Source organism: Felis catus, chromosome C2 (genome assembly GCF_018350175.1).
Source record: "Felis catus isolate Fca126 chromosome C2, F.catus_Fca126_mat1.0, whole genome shotgun sequence".
Taxonomy (NCBI): domain Eukaryota; kingdom Metazoa; phylum Chordata; class Mammalia; order Carnivora; family Felidae; genus Felis; species Felis catus.
The window spans coordinates 130,946,638-130,966,665 of record NC_058376.1 but is presented as its reverse complement, the minus strand read 5'-3'; the positions used below and the strand labels follow the sequence as shown (position 1 = coordinate 130,966,665).

The window sequence follows — 20,028 nt, the reverse complement described above, 5'->3', positions numbered from 1 at the left end:
TACTCTTAAGATAATAACTTATTCGCCTTTCACTAGATAATATGTCAACATATTTTTAATGCTGTATTCCTTAATGTTAGCAAAGCTAAGTATTATTAGTGCATAGTTCAGGCCACTTACAAAATGGACCAAATGCACAAGATCATAAAAACCATGTTCTTTCCACAAGGACTTTGTTAAGTATTTGTCAATTATCAGAGAGTAATGGATTGAAGTAAGCCCATACAAGTAAAAGTTTGTCTTAAATTAAGTCAGCAATTCAACATAAAAACAATATGAACTATGTATGTGTAGAACCTAACAGCTGACTATTATCAAATCACAGGTCAAAAGTTACTTGTATAGGAATAATTTAAATGTAGCTCACACTATTTTCTTCACATTAGTCAACTGAATGCATCACTGATGATGTGCACATAATTCTGCCTTGCCTCAAAAACTCAAGATAATGTTTATTCCTAGTCAAAGAGCTGAAATAGTAACTTAACATATATTAAATGAGAAATCCACTATAACTTTTGCAAGGAGATTATCATCTAAGAACAGAAACTGTGATTATCAAATGTTTTACTGAAATTTTGCTTCTGAAACTTAAATATTTCTAGTTAATGCTGCATTTTAGAACATTTGAAAAATAAAATGCTTGGCAATTTAAAAATAAAGAAGAAATACCTACAAAGTCATTTGACCCTCCGGATAGTATCTGGCAAATAACACTTTAAAGAGAAAAAGAGAAGGGACTAGCAACACTAATCTAAACTGAACATGTTTTATTTTTAAAAAAAAAATTTTTTTTTTTTCAACGTTTATTTATTTTTGGGACAGAGAGAGACAGAGCATGAATGGGGGAGGGGCAGAGAGAGAGGGAGACACAGAATCGGAAACAGGCTCCAGGCTCCGAGCCATCAGCCCAGAGCCCGATGCGGGGCTCGAACTCACGGACCCGCGAGATCGTGACCTGGCTGAAGTCGGACGCTTAACCGACTGCGCCACCCAGGTGCCCCATAAACTGAACATGTTTTAAAAATACCACATTCTAACACTGGCCATTCTTGGTAGAAAGTTTACTAGTACCTTCTGAGTTCTCAAACTGATTCATCGCTTACTTAAAGAGTGCTAGTGGGGCGCCTGGGTGGCGCAGTCGGTTAAGCGTCCGACTTCAGCCAGGTCACGATCTCGCGGTCCGTGAGTTTGAGCCCCGCGTCGGGCTCTGGGCTGATGGCTCAGAGCCTGGAGGCTGTTTCCGATTCTGTGTCTCCCTCTCTCTCTGCCCCTCCCCCGTTCGTGCTCTGTCTCTCTCTGTCTGAAAAATAAATAAACGTTGAAAAAAAAAAAATTAAAAAAAAAAAAAAAAAAAAAGAGTGCTAGTGTGTGCACCAATAAAACAAATGCCAGGTAGATTACAGAAGATAATTTAGGTCGTTTTAAGAGTACATGCTTGTAAGACGAAAGCGGCATCCTGAAAGTGCTAATTATCTGTTGACTAATTACAGACTGTTTTTCAATCTAGTTCTAGAATGCATCATGTTGTTATGCTGTGAACAATGGGAACCTCTTCAGTAAATAACCTTTAAACAACAGGATAAATGCAAATGACATGACAAATTATTGGCCCAATTCAGATGATGGAGAAGAGACTGCACCTGTTGATCCATGGGCGGTACAGGTATCTATTCTACTGCTTCTCTCAGTTGTCACCCAACTGGAGAACGAAAACAAAACAAAAGCCAAGAAGAGAACTGAACTATATACTTAGCATACCCAGTCACATTTCAAATATAAGGTTTTCACAGGTCACATAAAAGAAAACCTTTATTTTACTAAAAAGGACACACAGCACATAACACATATGCTTTACCTCCCTACCCCTTTTCTGCTGTAGGTTTTAGTTAGCAGAAAAAAAATCAAATAAAGGAAAATTCAAGTCAGAAAGAACACAATGTGAGATGTTCCGAATTTCGTGAGATTTATCAGAAAATTAGGAAAAACATAAAAATTTATTTAAAGCATTTATACTTGATAAACCAAAAATTCATCAGAAAGCTCAGAGATCCTATTAAATTTAGGAGAATACTGCCCTTGTTTCTCAGTCCATTTCCCCTTAGTATACTTTAAATTCATGAAAGGTAGGGGATCGTGTTTTATTCAACCCCTGTACCCAACGTAGAAAAGTCAGTTATTTTGTTACTGACTATAGCTGTGTCTTAGGAAGAAGGCTAATTCTTTTCCTATATTTTGTCCTATAGTTTCCAAACGTTGTGTATAGCGGGCATGCCTTAAGATGATGGTGTTAAAAAAGGGGGAGGAGGGGCTTAAAGGTATGACAATCATAGTATCTCACAGAAGAAAATGCATAATTTAATGTTTCCCCACTGCATTTTATAAATCTCTAGAGATCACTGTTATGTGAATTTCATTCCCTTGGTGTATTATGTCAAAAGCATAAATGTCTATCAGTAGACACACAGATTTTAATACAAATCCATCATGTATTTCCCCACATTGCAGGAAACTGCCGTTGACTGCATGATTCTAGATATATTTGTATAGGTGATAAAACAAAATGCCCACAGGTGAGGAATGCTCTCAACTCCATTGATTCTGAGTCCTTGGAGAACTTCCTCCCAAATTCTCATCACCAAGTTTTTCCCTCGACATGGGCTTCTTCTATCTTTCTTTCCTTGGTATTGCTTTTTCTCCTTCTTGGGAAGCAAATGGTTCCCCCTTCATTCCCAAATCCAAAGGCTTTTATAAAAATCAATTTTTATTATGGAAATTTCAAAACTTAGTCAAAAGCAGAGAGACAAGTACAATGAATAACCTATGTATCCCATCACCCAGGGCCAAATATTATCAACTCAAGGCTTATTCTGTTTTATCTATTCCCCTCCTCTGTTAATGAATTATTTTGAAATAAATTCCAGGTATCATATCATTTCATCCATAAACATTTTAATATGGATCTCTTTTAAAGATCCTTTTCAAGAACAAAACCACAATACCATTATCACAATCTAAAAAAATTAGTGATTCTTAATATCAAATAACTAGTCAGTATTCAAATTTCTATGGCCTTTTTAAAAACAGAGTTGTCCTCTATCCTTCCTGCTTACCACCCTTCCCCTCACTACTCTCAGTCATCATTTCCTCCCTATTTTTCTGCTTCTCTAACACTCTTTGAGAAGTTTCTTACCTCTTGCTGCTACATGAAACGATGGTCTTAAGAGTCCTGCTGCTGACCCTCATTTCAATATGGTTAAATCAGGATTGGCAAACTACAGCCTATAGTGGCCACTTTTGTAAATGAAATTTTACTGGGACATAGCCATGTACATTTATTTACTTATTGCCTACGGCTGCTATGGAGCTATAATTTGCAACAGAGAACACAATGCTTGTAAACCTCAAAAATTTTAAATCTGGCCCTTTGAGAAAAAGTCTGCTGACTCTTGAACCTATTACTAACAAGCCAGGGTTTCACAAACCTTGCCCTCTGGCAAGAATTCTGCTACTATCTCATTCCACACATGTACTGTCCATAACTAATCAGAAGTATCACAGCCATTCAGTCATAATGTTTCAGAAACAGAAACTGAACATCTCTCTTTCTTCAAGCTATGCTCCTTTAGAGACACTAGAGTGACATTCCTAAGACAACAGTCTTTTCACACAAGCTTTCCCCTGCTTTAAAAAGCAAAACAGCAACAACAACAAAAACAAACTAAACCATAACCTTAGGTGGCTGTCAGTCAGTAATTTCTTTAGCTTGGGGTATACGAGACCTTTTATAACTAGGTCCACTCTACCTTTCAAACACTGCCCATCCTAGTCATAGGAGATTATTCTGTGAATCCCTAAGTATGCCACTCTCTTTCCTGTTTTTGCTCATTCTGCTCCCTCAGCCTCAAATACCCTTCTCACTGCATTGTCTTTCTACTTTTACCATGAAAAAGAACTGAAAGTGTTTGTTGTCATGTGTTACATCAGCTACAAAGTACTTGATTTTTTTTTATTAAAAATAATCAACATCCATACTGTAAGTAGAGGTTTTTGTATCAGAACCATTTCTAAATTGAGTTTTACTTTTTCTCTTTACCTGATTTATGCTGTAAAAAGTTTAAGTGACTTGTACATAATCTCTCAGAAAAAAAATAACTGAGTACTAAATGGAAGAGAGGACTCTTGACTTGTCTCAAGATACCCCAAGATCAGACTATATTTTTATGGAGGTGAGGGTGGGAAAGTAAAGAAATCAACTGATTGAAAACCAGCCTCTCTATGGTTAAACATTCCTATGAATACAGGGAAATGGAGACTCACATCAGGTCCTCACCAAAATCATGACTGGGCTGCTGCTTTATGAAATTGAGCAACTGAGAATAGAGTAAGATGGTATCTTTACTTGTGAAAAAGTAATGTGAAATATAAAGGCATAATGTCCAAATTAATAATCAAAAGAATCTCTTGTAGGATATAATTTGATATTACTTTCCTATGTTTTTGATTCAAACCACCCAAAAAGATTTTCTTTTTTCTTTCCTTTTTTTTTAATGAGAGAGAGAGACAAAGAGACTGAGAAAGAGAGAGCCCGAGTTTGTGTGACAGGGACAGAGGGAGAGAGAAAGATACAGAATCTTCACCCAGTGTGGTACCAGAATTGGGGCTCCATCTCACAACTGGGAGATCGTAACCTGAGCCTAAATCAAGAGTCGGATGCTTAACCGATTGAGCCACCCAGGAGCCCTCCCCCCTCCCGACAAAAGCTTTTAATTAAAGCTATTTTTTACTAGTAAACAAAAAAGGAAAAATTTTAAGAAAATAAATTATATGCACGTAAAAGGCCCTATTAGCTAATTCATGATCTCTATCAGGATTAGCCTTTAATTTATGATAAACTAATAAGGCACAAATGTTTCAATCTTTCATTATAGCTTCTCATTTCAACAAACTCATGCTACTTTCATCTCTGCACATTCCAAGGATAAGGCATCTCTCCGAGGACCCCCATAAACGTTAGGAATCAATTTGTACCTGATTCAGTTGTGTCTAAACCTATTCAATCAGTGATATACAGCTCCTGAGCCCACAAGGCACAGTGGAATTTTTCAGTTGCTTTATATTCTATCACATTTAGTTAAAAGCTGGCACCGAACAGCTGTATAGCGGTTACCGTCTAGGATGAGTTTGTGACAGCATGACCCGAAATGCAGAATGTACTGTTTCTGTCTAAAAACCATATACCTCCCATCAATATCTGGGAACATTTTTATCAACAAGTGACTGCTAGGAGTGCACGGCGTATAGTTTCCTGACTTCAAATCTAGCTTATTCAACAGTACAAAGAACGAAATATGCAGTGACTCCTTTGAATCCTCTTATAAAAGGGAGCACTTCCTGGCTGTCCTAAATAAACTCAGAAAACCATATTTGCTGTCCTAAGTTCACTGTGTGCTTCTGAAACACACACACACCACCACCACCACCACCACCACCACCACCACCACCACCACCACCACCACCAAAACCCAAAAAACAAAAAACCCTCAAATAACTGAATCATTTCATAGTATCCTGAAAGGACATAATAGTTTTCTGCAGGTCTTTAGCCATATCACTTTCTTCAATAGATCAGAAGACCATATTGCTGTTTTGTTGAATCTACTGTTAAGTCTTCCTCTTCATTAATATAGGTAAGAGTTATGCCAAACCATATAGTCTCATGCCCTTACGGTAAACAGCATGAAATCTACACTCAGACAAGTTAAGCCACCTGCCCAAGCACAAATCCCTGGTAAATGGAAGCATCTGGCCATGCTTTCAACCGAGGTCATACTGCCTCTTGGGAACCAGCTTAGAGCAAAAACACAAAAATATCCAGTACGCTGGAGGGTCACAAAGCTTTAAAGGCATCCTCATTACTCTGTAAATTCTAGATGTAGCAGGTAGTATGTAATCTTAAAACGACATAGAGTGCTTTGTAAAGCTCCAACTTTGCTATGCAAGTCAATCTTAAGATGGCAATAACTAGATGTATCAGAAAATACCACCACACCAGAATTCCTAATGACTTAATGTTTTTTATTCATTTTAAAAGATATTTCCTACTGAAAAAAACTTTTTTCCCCTAAAATCTGAAAACAAATAAAAAAGCAGTAATATCAACAATAGTGATGGCAGCCAATACTCCTGAGCATTTAATACGTGGCAGGCCTTGAGCTAATAGTTTTCTGTGCATTCTCATTCAATCTTTACAACACGGCTATGAGGCAGTGCTAGAATTATTCTCATGTTGAAGATGAGGCAACGGAGAGGTTGAGAAAGCTGCCCAGGTCACACGGCTAAAGGGAAGCAAAGCCCGTGCTTTTGGCCATTCCCTATTCTGCCTCTCATTAGGCCTTACTTTTGCTGATTTTGAGTACAAAATGCTATTTCGTATAGTTAAAAGTGAGGCGATAATAGATGACTACTACACAAATTTTTAAAGCAACAAAACAACAAAATATAACCCCAAAACACTACCCACCAAACTCTCCTTTATCTTGAAACACACATTCACTCTGATTTAAGAGGGATTAGTTTTTATGGAGGTTATTTTCTTCTATAGTTTAATCACTCATTTTGAAACTGTTTCATTACTATGCTTAAAAATGTACTGCTTTGAGTAATAGTAAAGTAACTTACTAAAAATGAATTAAAATTGAAAATGTACAGGGCTAAACAGCAATTGTATCCTGAAGGCAGCACATGCCTTGTTTTCTCCTCCTAGAGTTCAGAGCAAGCATCCGCTAGAAAGAAGAATAACGGGCTAGTGGGGAAGGTTTCTGCCAGGATACAGGCACCCTTCTAACAGTATGCAGGACTGGGCATAGAGCCCAAAGAGTCTTTGCTCTTTTAAGAATCCACCTGGCATTTTAATCACCTTAAGACTTTGAAGGGCAACCATATTTCTGTATACAATGTGGTATTTTAATGAAAGAACCCAAATTAACCAAATCTCAGTAATGTGCAAAGGTGCTGGACCAGTCACCTAATCTCCCCCACTCCTTTCATTTCTAATACCAAGGATAACATTATCAAGGTAAATGCCTATTTTTCTATTTCAAGGCCAAAGGGCAGTAAGAATTGAAAGAGCAGTGATGAGTTTAAGGGATTAAGATTATGCCCGAAAATATACGGGTTATTGTAATTGGCCCAGACTTGTAAACAGGATTGTTAGATTATCCTTTGTACAGAAAGAAAAAAATCTTTTAAATAGCTGAATGAACTGTTTTCTAACCTCATTCTGGGTTTCAGAATTTAAATAAAAAAGTGAACAAATAAGTTCCAGACAAGCAGAAAAAAAACTTACTGCAGGTCTGTCACTGTCACGATTTAAAGCTTAATAAGGTGTGCCTGGGTGGCTCAGTCGGTTAAGCGTCCAACTTCGGCTCAGGTCATGATCTCACGGTTTGTGGGTTCAAGCCCCGTGTCGGGCTCTGTGCTGACAGCTCGGAGCCTGTAGCCTGCTTTGGATTCTGTGTCTCCCCTCTCTCTGCCCCTCCCCTGCTCATGCTCTGACTCTCTCTCACTCAAAAATAAACATTAAAATTAACAATAAAGCTTAACAAAACACTTGGCAGGAAAGGGCACCACGCCCACGTCATAGAGGTATCAGCACCGTCGGTGTCCTAAGACCTAACCGCTTTTCCCTACAATGTAGAGTGCATTTTTACAGTTTTATTTTTGTTTATTCTTTCATTCTTGTCTAATTTCTTTCCTTTAAAAAAAAACCCTATAAAATATGACAAGCACCATTAGGATTCACCAGAAAACAATGGGCTAAGCATCCTATGTTGAGGACAGAATCAACAGTCACTCTCATCTCACCTACTGTTTATTCATAGCCATTTCCTTCTCAAAGCTGAGAGTGAAAGAAAGGGAGAACATCTATTAGAAGTTACACTGGAATGTAATCGCCATTATAGAACAGGGATATAAACTTTAAAAGATGCTAGGGCAGGGCGTGAGGAACACATCACTGTACATGCTAGTCTTAAATTTTTATTTAGAATGAATTACATAAAACTGTCATATTTCAAAGACAGGGCTTTTAACAGCATAGCTGTAAACAGGATAATGAAACTGAAAAATTATTCTGCTAGAATGGTTTTAAAAAAATTTTTTTAATGTTTATTTATTTGTGAGAGAGAGAGAGCCAGACAGGCAGAGTGTGAGCGGGGGAGGAGCAGAGAGAGAGGGAGACACAGAATCTGAAGCAGGCTCCAGGCTCTGAGCTGTCAGCACAGAGCCCGACGCTGGGCTTGAACTCACGAACCGTGAAATCATGATCTGAGCCAAAGTCACACACTTAACTGACTGAGCCACCCAGGCGCCCCTGCTAGAATGGTTTTATATATTAGATGTAAAAACCTTTCCTATTAATTTAAATTAAATTTAGATTCTCAAGCCCTCTGGATGAAAAGTGATTTCTGGTATAAAAGTAAAAATTAAAATGAACTCTGGAAAGTATGTATTTACCTCATATTCCAAAGTGATGCTAGTAAATACTTATTTATACAGAGAATCATACCCAAATTTGGCACAGATAAATACAATGTATCTTTCAATGCAAGCAGATTTTCCAATGCAATTATTAACTGAGAAACATTTAAAAATTTAAGAAAGTCTTCAAGAAGAAGTTACTGTTGGTCACTGGTCACTTAAAAAAATGCAGACGATTTCATCCTTGAAGTAGTTTCTATTAACATTGTATTCTCTTATTTTAGGTAGTATATTGTTTTAAATTTTCTTATCTATCTATCTATCTATCTATCAACAGTGTGAGCAGGTAGAGGGGTGGGAGGGAGCAGGGGGTGGAGGGGGAGGGAGGGAGGGAGGGAGGGAGAGAGAGAGAGAAAGGGAGAGAAAAGAGAGAGAGAGAGGATCTTAAAGCAGACTCCATGCTCAGCAGAGAGCCCAATGTGGGGCTCAATCCCATTACCCTGGGATCATGACCTGAGCATAAATCAGGTGCTCAACCAACTGAGCCCTCTTTTCAAATTTAATTTAATTTTAATTTTTTTGTAAAGTAGGCTTCATGCCCCACAGGGAGCCCAATGAGGGGCCTGAACTCACAACCCTGAGATAAATGCCTGAGCTGATATCAAGAATTGGATGCCCAAGCCACCTAGGCACCCCAAATTTTCTTAGTTATTCCTAAACTATGTTTAGTCAAGCAATTAAAATTGAAGGTATAAAGTAAAAAAAATTGAAATACTCAAAATGTAAGTACAGATTTAACACTTAAATATAAATATTACAATGTGAGAAAAATGAAGATTTTCAATGAGATTAATTTCAGATTTTTCTTTTCTAATGGAAAGAAGATGATGAAGACCATTAATTACTAAAGAGACCAATTTTCAGTTTTATGTTAACTAAAATGTGAGTTATAAATAGGCCTACTTTTATTGACCCTGTTACTCAAAACTGGATCGATTAAATTTGCTTGCTGTAAAACAGATGTTTATGTGTTATAATTTGAATACAGACTTAGGAAAAGGAAAGGATTAGGATTCCAAGCTGAGTGAAGGAGTAGGAAGGGAATGTGGTTCCACTGGTGAGCCCTTGACTGTTCTCTAGTCCAGTGTTTCTTAAAGTGTGGTCCCTGGACTAGTAGCATCTACTTCAGTAGGTGCTTGTTAGAAATGCAAATTCTCAGGTACTACCCCAGACCTACCAAAAAAGAACTGTGTATGTGTGTGTGTGTGTGTGGGGTGGCCTGGAGGGTGGGGTGTCCTTCCATCTGTGTTTAACAAGCCCTCCTGCAGATTCTGAAACCTACTCAAGTGTGACAACCACTGCCCCTGCCTGTAAATCCATATCCTTCATCGTGTGACCTGTGTCACTGTACGATTTTTTCTAACAGGATTAAGAATCAAGAAAAGGGGGTCCAGACATATCAAAACATTTAAAACAGGGGCTGGAAATGGAGGACAAAGAAGCAAATCTCTGGCCATAAGCAAGACATAGTAAGGGACCGAGAGTTCTCGTAATCTATTCCCAAAAGATGATGGCTCCATTTACAGTCAACAAGGAGAAGAACATTCTCATTGGCTGTAAAGAACTTCAACTCCGTAAACTGAGAAGCATCAGGAAAAGGAGACCAGGATTTAAAAAGGAAAAAGAAAAGCGAGCAGATGCGTGTGTGTGTCCTCCATTATCTGTCAAGGGCAAAAGGGAGAGGCAGCAGCCACCAGGACTGCATGCAGCTGAGGATCCAATGCTGCCCTGGAAGGAATTCAAAACGGCTCCTCGTGAGAAGGACAGAGTCCCACTAATTTACAAACACTCAGAAGCATCTTGAGGCCATAATAACATGCTAGCTACAAGAGTCACTGGAAATATTCAGCAAAAAGCGGAAGTCTTATTTCATCACATCTGAAGTAATACGACGTAGTAAAGACACGCCCACGAGACTAAAGTGCACACTTGTGTGGGGTAACTCTTGCCAGTTACCTGGTGAAAAGTCAAACAGAATCCTGGACTGCAGCACACACAACAGTGAGATCTTCTCAAATGAAGGTCCTCCCTTCTCCAGAGTTGAACGGCAACTACTTTAAATCCCAGGGCTAGTTGTTCCCCCAGCTCTTATCAGCCATCTAGTCTTGAGACTGGCACAAGGATTTACAGTTTTCTAGGTACATGATATTAAAACAGTTTCCTTTCATTTTATACTTGTAATAAAAAGGATGAAGTCTTAAAACTAACTTTTAAGAAGTCAATGAAACCTGACAGCAGCATATGAAATGAAAGCATTTGCTGAACACAGCCATCTGAAAAGCTGGCTTTAGTCCAAGCTAGTCACAAATCCCAGCACAAGGCACCTGCTAACAAAGGCCTCTGACTTTGTAGGACTTCTCAGAATAGCTCATATATTCGGTAAACTAGGTAACAGAATTTATGCACTATCAGCTGTGTGTATATTAACAAAATTACTGAGGTACTTTATTATATGTAATAACTCAGAAATTAAAAAGGAAAATCATCTGATTCACGACACACACATCTCCCTAGGTAACGAAAGTTTTACAGCTCCGATATTCTGAGTTCTTGAAAAGGAAAGACAGAACAAAGAAAGTTACCAAGTAATTTTAGAGGCCTCAGTAAGTAGGAATGAGTCTGCAACAATCAGGATGCAGGAAAAAAAAGGGGGAGAAGTCCATAATCTCTCTAAAAAGAGGACCCACTGTATTGTCCATCTATCCGGACTCCATTTCTAAATAGCTAATCAAAGGTAAGAGCTGTTTGCTATGGCTCTTACCTGAGTGGAAATAAAGTGCATCTGACTGCATTAAGGAAACTGATGCTGGCACTCATCTGGTTTCTTTGCTTAAAAGCTCTTTGGCTCAGTCACTGTGATTGTCAGACTGTTCCAGAGCACCTGTGGACCACCGTTAATTTTCAAACGGTTCCCAGACCCATTTTTCAAATGACAAAAAAGGCACACAAAAGAAGTAAAATTAGCATCTGTGGTGACAGAACAAGAAACAAGAAGAGCCAAGAGCTGATATTTGGAGTTTAGTTTAGCCTAGGTCAGGTGGATTCTACTAACATATACTGAACAATTTCTACACAAACATAGACGGGGGATCAGTTACTTCGTTCCATAGTGGTTTGGTTAAGGTTTTAACCAAATTTTGAACTGCTGCTTCTCTAAGAGCTGAATGTTTCCTGGAGATCATCCTGCCAGTACCGAACTTATCTTAAGCCATCTGACAGTAAGATATGAAAAAACTACAGTACCAGAAATACCATTGCCCAGTCTGAAAATGACTCAAAGTCAGCATTTTTCTGTTAGTGTGACAAATAATTAAACCCTTGTTTAAGGATAAAAAAATATTTTGTTTTTATGGAAGAAGTCTCACTTGTCCAGCACTGAGAGATAACCCCACGCTGCTAGAGGTCTAAGGTGTAATACTACTTCTTCCAGCTTTTGATAGGCTTTTATTTTAACACAGTTAACAAAATGTTTTATAGTTACCCTAGGGGAACCTTAAGCAAAACAACCATCACAAACCATATAAAATGTTTGTAATGTTTCTAATTTAACCATCTCCTAGAGTTAGAAAGAACCACCAATTACTAGATGACACAATCTCAAAAGAACTGCATAGCACTGTTCATTTATATTTCACCATCAAACAGCAGGTAGCCTTTGGTCTTAAAAATAGAAGCGGGCCCAACCCACAAAGAACCTGAGTAATGTGACCTTTCTTTCAGTCTCATTTCCAGAAGCATGCGTCTCGGTTTAAAACCTGTAAGTTGATGTGAACTCTTCACATACAACTAATTCAGTGCAATTTAAAATCCAGTACAATCAGTAACATTATAGAATTACGAATGAGAATAATGGTTACTTAATCTTTATTCATTGACTTGAAAGACTATACTTTCACTTGCTCTGTTATTTTTTACTATGAGAAGAACAAAAGGAGAAGAACCTGTTAAGCAGACCTACGTTTTGGCTGTGACATCCACATACTGTCCAGGGCGAAAGTGAGCAGCATAAAGAGGAGTGCCTTTATGAAAAGAAAACAAGCAATATATGAAATGTCGGCCCAGAACAACGTCACTGAACATAAACTACATCTAGAAAGCCTATCAGGTTTCCAAAAAAGTAGAAGATTCTCTTCTGCAATTATAATTATTAGAAACATCAATAATTAAAATTGTTCATCAAACATGTTTTAATCGACTGTCCATGGGCTGAAGAACAATGTGTCCCAGGATGTCGGGCCAACAGATCACGGCTGGCGGATGGGCTTGTGCCTTCACAGAGGCCAATGTGGTACTGGTTGAAATGGGTAATTCACATGACGGACACTGTGTTCTTGCTGGTAAATACATGGGTTTGATGATTTTTTGTTGCTTTGGTAAATAACAATATACTGACTTAAGATATTTTTCCTATTTCATATAACGAAAATAAAAATAAAAGAATGACTCAAAAAAATGTTCTGGCTGAATCAAATCTTTTTTAGAGATTTGAGATAAGTTATCCGAAAGTAGGAACTTAAGTGTTTGAACCCAGCTTCATTGTACACGGGATGTGTGATATCCATATATAGCCCATACATATCTATTGTTGGTAGAATGGTCACTGTATCAATAAAATATAGTTATTCTAGCATGCCTGGATCATTTAGAATACTGAAAAATTGCTATTATTGATACCCCTAGTTTTATATACTAACATTTCCAAATCTGGTTGTATGTAAATGGAGTCTTACTTAAAATACACCAAAAAAATGTGTTATTTAAAGGAATTTTGTAAGTGAAAGTCCTTCACAACATTTTGTTTGCATCAATTTAAAGTTAACACTATGAGAACTATTTAATTTGACAATCTGCAAATACTGCACATTTACCATATGTACAGTTAGAAATACAGAAGTATAAGACATGGTTCCTGACCTCAAGAATTTATTATATAGGTGAAGAATCAACGTTAACTTCATCAAATAAGAGACATTTTTCTTAAAAACAAAACAAAAAAAAGCCATAATCAATGTAATAGGGAATATAATTGAATGCTATTTTTGGCTCATTTAAAACAGGGAGTAAGATTCTATGGGATTTCAGAGGGGTAGTATCGTTTAATGAAGGACTTAACCTAGATTTGTATGGGCAGAGAAAAACATTGAACTAAGAAAAAATAGGAGAGATTAAAACTGACTAAATTTCTAGGAGGGTGAATGACTTGAACTGTTGATACATGGCCACTTTTCACCACAAAAACAATTTTAAATGGTTTGAGCTACAACAGAAGTTAATGTGGACTTAATTTTTACATTTGTTCCCTTAATTCCATTCACTTTAGCTTTAAACTATAAAACTTGCACTTCAAAAAACACTTTTAATTCTAGCTTATATCAAGGCTGATCCTCTGTCATTCCAATTAATAAGGCCTATTGAAATTGTAGTTTACTTCATGAAATTCAGTTCAGATATTAAAGTATTAAATCTCAAGACACCCTCTGACTGTCTAATTGTTAGAACTCAAGTTCAAGACATGAGGGAGCTTTTCTGAAGTTCAAAGATGTCAAAATGTTGTTAACTACATAAACCGACATAAACACATTGCCGAACTGTACTTTTTGACATTTGGTAAAGTAAAATACTTTGGAATTTTTAAGTAAGGATCAAGGTGCTATGGTCAGTCACTCTACTGTTTCATATTTTCTCAAATTCTTCTATCTCAACGGGGGTCTAGCTGTTCCTCACTTACTAAAATGCCACCCTACACCGAGTGAACTTCACATTTTAAAAGTTTGTGTATTTATTTGGAGTGACTCTTCCAAATGTAAAACTCTCTGTACAAGTTAAAAACAAAAGCGCTCCTCCCTCTTTAATGGAAAACAAAGAGTTCTCTACAGTTCCTTCTAGTCAAAAAAGAAAATGGCTTGTTTGTCTCCAGTGATTAAATTAGATGCCATTTTGTATTTAAAAATAAATGTTTGGGGCTTTGTATTGTGGATTCAACTTTACCAAAAGGGCTAACATTAAACAAACCACGTATCTGGGTATTTTTGCCTCCCTCCTCTCCCCAACCTCAGATTACCTGGTTTAATCACAGCATTATCTGTTACACGAAAGATTTTAACTTTCTGTTTTGGCGGCAATCCAAGTTCTTGGTAAAATTCCAATAGAGATGGAGATTTCTGGAGGAAAAGCAGTACACATAAGTAACTCATTAATACTAAAGGTGGAGTTCAATACACAGAGATCTAAACCAAGTTATCAACAAATCATTAAGAGCACACTGTTTCCCTAATGAACAAAGAGCACCACATTCCTCTTATTTGGGGAGGTGGGATTTTTATCTATAATCCATTACACCAAGGATCCACCATGTGCATGGTGGAGCTCATATACACTAAATGGTGAAAGACTTTTCTTCTGTAGGAGAAGAAAGAGTTGTGATCATATGTGAATTCTGACTGGAGACTGTAAGTATCAAGAAACCTAATCCTAAGGCACCTGGGTGGCTCGGTGGGTTAAGCGTCCAACTCTTGATTTTGGCTCCGGTCATGATCTCACAGTCCATGGGATTGAGCCCTACGTCAGGCACTGTGCTGACAGCATGAAGCCTGCCTGGGATTCTCTCTCTCCCCCTCCTTGTGTGTGCATGCATACTCTCTCAAAATAAATTAATTAAAAAAAAAAACTTTAAAACACAAAAAACAAAAAACCCAAAACTTTCTCTTGACCACACAGCCTCCTTTAGCTAATCTTTCCATTCCCCCTTACAATCTCCTTGAAAGACTTTTGCTGAAACTACATTCTATCTTCCCATTCTCTCAAACCCACTTTAATTAGATACTTGCAGCCCCTAATACTCAATGCAAAGCGCTTGTCAAGGTCACCAACCATCTCCATGTGGTCAAACACACCAGTCAATACTCATCTTATTGGCTCTATCAGCAATGCTTGGCACAGGTGACCACTTTCTCCTTGAGGCTGTCACTCTCTGTTCTTTCACACGCTAAAAACCCCACATTTCTAACTTCAATTGCAAATTCTATTCTGAACTGCAAATTCATTCATCCAAATGCCAACTCACTATCTCACTTGGATGTCATACAGCAACTCAAATATGACATGTCTAAAATTGAACTCAACTTCCCCCCAGAAGCCTGCTTTCCTCTGATCTTCCAAATCTCAACAAAGGGCAACTCCATACTTCTGTTGTTTGGACCCCAAATCTTGTGATTACCTTTGACTCTTTTCTTTCTCACATCCCACGTCCCACTGATCAGCAGTTCCTGTAGACTCTAAAAATACAGTCCACGTGTGCCTGGGTGGCTGAGTCAGTTAAGGATCTGACTCTTGACTTCAGCTCAGGTCATGATCTCACAGGTTTAAGCCCTATGACAGGGTCCTCACCGTCACAATGTGGAGACTGCTTGGGATTCTCTCTCTCTCCCTCTGCCCCTCCCCTGCTCACGCTCTCTCTCTCTCAAACAAAAGAGAAAAAAATACAGCCCACATCAACTACTTCTCACCCGCACCCCAATCCACCATCTTTTTCCTGGATTATTTCCATAGCCTCCTAGTCGGTCTCCAAACTTCCACACTCCTGGCTCCACGCTCTGTTCTCTAGTCACAGGCTGGCATGACCCTTTTAAAACTCCAGCTAACTCATGTGTCCACAATGGTTTCCATCTCATGCAGAATCAATCCTAAATCCTTAACATGGTTTACAAGGTTCTGTACATTCTGTCATCTACTACTCTCCTCCTGGCCACCCTGCTTCAGGTACAATGCATTCCTCCTAACCAGTCCAAGAACACGTTGAACAATGGCCTCAGGTACTTTGCACATACTGTCCCCCCCTGCCTGAAATGCTTTCCTGCCAGATTTTTTCCAGGCCTTGCTCCCTCAATTTATTCAGGCCTCTACCCAAATATTAACTTACCTTTCCTGATTATTCTGTCTAAAATAGCACCACTTTCTGTCACTCGCAATCCTCTCAACCTACTTTATTAGTCTTAGAAGCACTTCTATAGCCATTTTTTATTGTTTATCTTCTATGCTACAGCCTCCCTGCTTCACCCCCAAGCCCACCAAAATGTAAGCTTTGAGAACAGAAACTTTAATTGCTGCTACATCCCCAGCTCCTGGTAGGTCCTGCTGCCTGTTTTTCCCTTCACCCTTGCCCTTTTTTCTGCTACTGTAAATATGCTTGAATAAAAAATATCTTTGAATGGAAAACTTCATGGATACCTCATTTCCTTAAAATGATGTCCTGGGTCTTTTTTTCAATTCTTAAGACTCTCGATATAGATTGCTGGAAGACTTACCAAAAGAGTTGTACCACTTTACATTTTCTGGTGTGAAGAGTACCTCTTTCATGCGACTATAACCAACATAGGCGTATCTATCTTCCTGATGCTCTCTCCCCTTCAACTTCCTCTCTCATCACAAAAGAAACACCTGCAGCCCAACAAGCCATAGTACTCTATGTATGCTTACCTATGTCTGCTTACGCCAGTCCCTTGGCCTGTAATTCTTCTCCACCTCTGTACCTCCAAAGCATGTTAAAAATCTGTTAAATATATGTCTAGTCCCAGCTCCAGTGAGATTTCCTGTCTAGATTCCTGCCTGGGCCGCCTTGCCAGAGCAGACTACTTCCTTGTCTGTTATCTCTAGACCTTGCATACATCTCAATTATTATTCATGTTACCTTACATTTACCAGTGAATGTTTGCCTGTCTGCTGGAGCACATGGGTGGCGAGCTGTTTTATTCACCTGTATCTGTAACTTTAGAGCTAAGCACAGTGGCAAGTCAGACACTGCAGAAGTGAGCTAAATGAATGGTGAAGACACAAGAGATGGAGGACAGACATCCGTCTAGACGTGAAGTCCTGGTTTGTCTCTCCAAGCCACCCCACCTTTCCACGCTTGCTGCTGCATCAGTTCTTGGCACACAATATTACTGTGTTTACAATGCTATCTTCGAGTCTAGTTATTTAAAAAATTGCAGGCCTAAAATAAACATTACAGCTTATTCTGAGGATGAGCAAATCTTCAGGAAACTATATTATGAAACCAAACCAAGAGTAATTTTGTAATTAAAAAAGCAAGCACAGCAGCAACTGAAAAACCCTAGCCAACTCAAGAGGATGCTGATGATGTACGGATAATCAAGCATCACTGCACACCCAATCCAATGGAGTATCTGCACAGCCAGACTTAATTGTAGAATATGTGAATATGGAGCAAACTGCAGTTCCTTGATTTCAGTTTAAAATGTGGACTGTTAGGGCCACCCTGTAACACTGAGAAGGTTGCCTTTGATAGACATGAAATTGGGTGGCACTGGCCCATAAGTATAGAATGTTAATTTTCGGGTCAGCCCACAAACCCTGGAGCCCTCTAGTGGAACCATGCAACAGATGCTGAGAAGCCCTGCTTTGGATGCCTACAAAAGATTGTTCTGTACTTCAGTGTTCCCTCAAGAAGCTCTCCTTTCCTCCTTTCCTCCAAAAGAATGATGACATAAGTTCATCCCAGTCATTCTCTATAGTTTCACCTCCCACATGCTCAAATCCAACACTCATATTCAACAACACACTTATCAAGTCCCCTACTTTTCATCAACCATACACACTTCATTTGCAACAAAAGCAAACACATAAGTTCTCATTTGAAAATGTGGCTCCTTGGGGCGCCTGGGTGGCTCAGTCAGTTAAGCATCTGACTTCGGCTCAGGTCGTGATCTCGCGGTCCGTGAGTTCGAGCCCCAGGTCGGGCTCTGTGCTGACAGCTCAGAACCTGGAGCCTGCTTCTGATTCTGTGTCTCCCTCTTTCTCTGACCCTCCCCCCGTTCATGCTCTGTCTCTCTCTGTCTCAAAAGTAAACGTTAAAAAAAAAAAGAATAAAAATGTGCCTCCTTGCAATTATTTTACTGATGTTCAGATTTAGATTTATTACATTTTAGAATAGATTTCAAATTTGACATTCACTTATTCTACCTGATGATTTAAAAAGCATTTTATTAATAGCTTCTAAGTATGCAAGGGAGCTTCTAAGAAAAATCTTTTACTTTTCAGCAACACAAAACAAAGATAAACATCTTGACCTAAGTAACTACAGACTGAGACATAAAAGATAATACATAACATACTTCTTGATTATCTTTTAATTTCAGTAAAATTGAATACTTTAATTTTTTCTTTTAAAAATCAAAATATCATAAAACTAATTAGGTATTGTTTGTGAAAAACACCAAATGCTCAAGTTGAGCTGAAAGCAGCAGTGGTGTAACACAAGGCTTTTTTTTTTTTTTTTTTTTTGACTTCCAAATAAATGATTTCAAAAGGCAATTTAAAAGACTGACAGCAATGTCACACTCGGATAATCCCATCTATGAAGCTGCATTTTTTTGTCTCCCTCTTCAAAGTTCTTTGCAATTATCCCTCTCACAATGAAAATGCTTCTCTGCTCCTAAGATGAATTGATTCGATCAACTTTTAAGGCCACTTAACTTCCTTATTCAAAAACACTATATTTTTATTTACAATAAACTACAAAAACAGCAAAAGCAAAACAGTCTAATTTCTGGGAGGCCTAAAAAAGTCTTTACAGAGTTAAAAAAACAAAAACAACAACAACAAAAACAACCCAAAACAGTTCTAGCCCTATTATAAATAAAACTGATTCAATCATTTTAGAATGCTTAACTAGTTGAGATTTTATATTCATCGGTGTATTTGTTTTTAAAACCTTCTATAACCAACGTACTTGCAGTTTCTCTGAGGGATAAAATACGCAAAAGAAGTCTGCTTACTTTTAGGTTTGAAAATCTTTTTCCTTTCTGAACCAAAATTCTTTACTTATAGAGAATTCTAAAACTTCATTTTCACACCTCACTCTAAAAAAAGGTCAAAGACAAAGATTTTTCTTAGTATTTAATACATGTTCTCTGGACCTAGAAAATTTATATCTTGAAGAGCATGAAAGGTCTCTGTAGCACTTCCTATACCAGAGAGTAAATAAAAAAATCTGTGCAAGGTAAGTGGGTGGAAATCTTCCACAACACAATAGAGCATCCAAATCACCTTGCTGTGCGGTATACTCACGAAAGAGAATAAAGCTTAAAATGTGTAGACCACAGTCTCAAGTATGAAAATGTAGTACTACCATTTCTGAAATATTTTAATTATTAGTATTATGCTAATAAAATCTTATCTATAAGACACCTTCTTCATTAAGTAAAATAGAATAAAATGAGTTGCCAAATACATTTTTGGGGGGAACTTTTGTTTTTCCTTGAGAACTAAAATATTTGAGAGTTAATGTGAGACTTTTAGAACCAAAAGAGGATTAGCAGCCATCAAGTCCAACTCCCTGTTTTTATGTATAAGAAAACAGATGTTCAAGAAAGTAGAGTGAAGGGAGCTAATGGTAGAAGTGAGAATTAGAACTCAGCTCTTCTGACCCCACATCCACTTGTTTTTCCACTGGCTCACACAGTTCTGGGA

General features: G+C 38.0%; 1 protein-coding gene and 1 long non-coding RNA gene across 4 annotated transcripts in view; one reads left to right on the top strand and one right to left on the bottom strand.

Moving 5' to 3' along the window:
- The window catches only part of LOC109491505, a 98,165-nt gene extending 79,946 nt beyond the window's left edge, over window positions 1–18,219 (top strand). Inside the window, exons 4-5 of one of the 2 annotated variants that reach the window (XR_002144897.3) lie at window positions 1,511–1,666; window positions 12,466–18,219. This is a non-coding gene — a long non-coding RNA (uncharacterized LOC109491505). Of the gene's footprint in view, window positions 1–1,510; window positions 1,667–9,907 lie in introns of both variants that reach the window. The other variant, XR_002144898.3, reaches the window with a different exon arrangement.
- Window positions 1–20,028, bottom strand: part of MRPL3 (mitochondrial ribosomal protein L3) — a 53,214-nt gene that overhangs the window by 19,658 nt on the left and 13,528 nt on the right. For both annotated transcript variants that reach the window (XM_019810708.2, XM_003992124.6), the window contains exons 5-6: window positions 14,603–14,702; window positions 12,500–12,560 (exon numbers count right to left, since the gene is read on the bottom strand). In XM_019810708.2, the coding sequence (XP_019666267.2) occupies window positions 12,500–12,560; window positions 14,603–14,702 (161 nt within the window). The remainder of the gene's footprint in view (window positions 1–12,499; window positions 12,561–14,602; window positions 14,703–20,028) is intronic.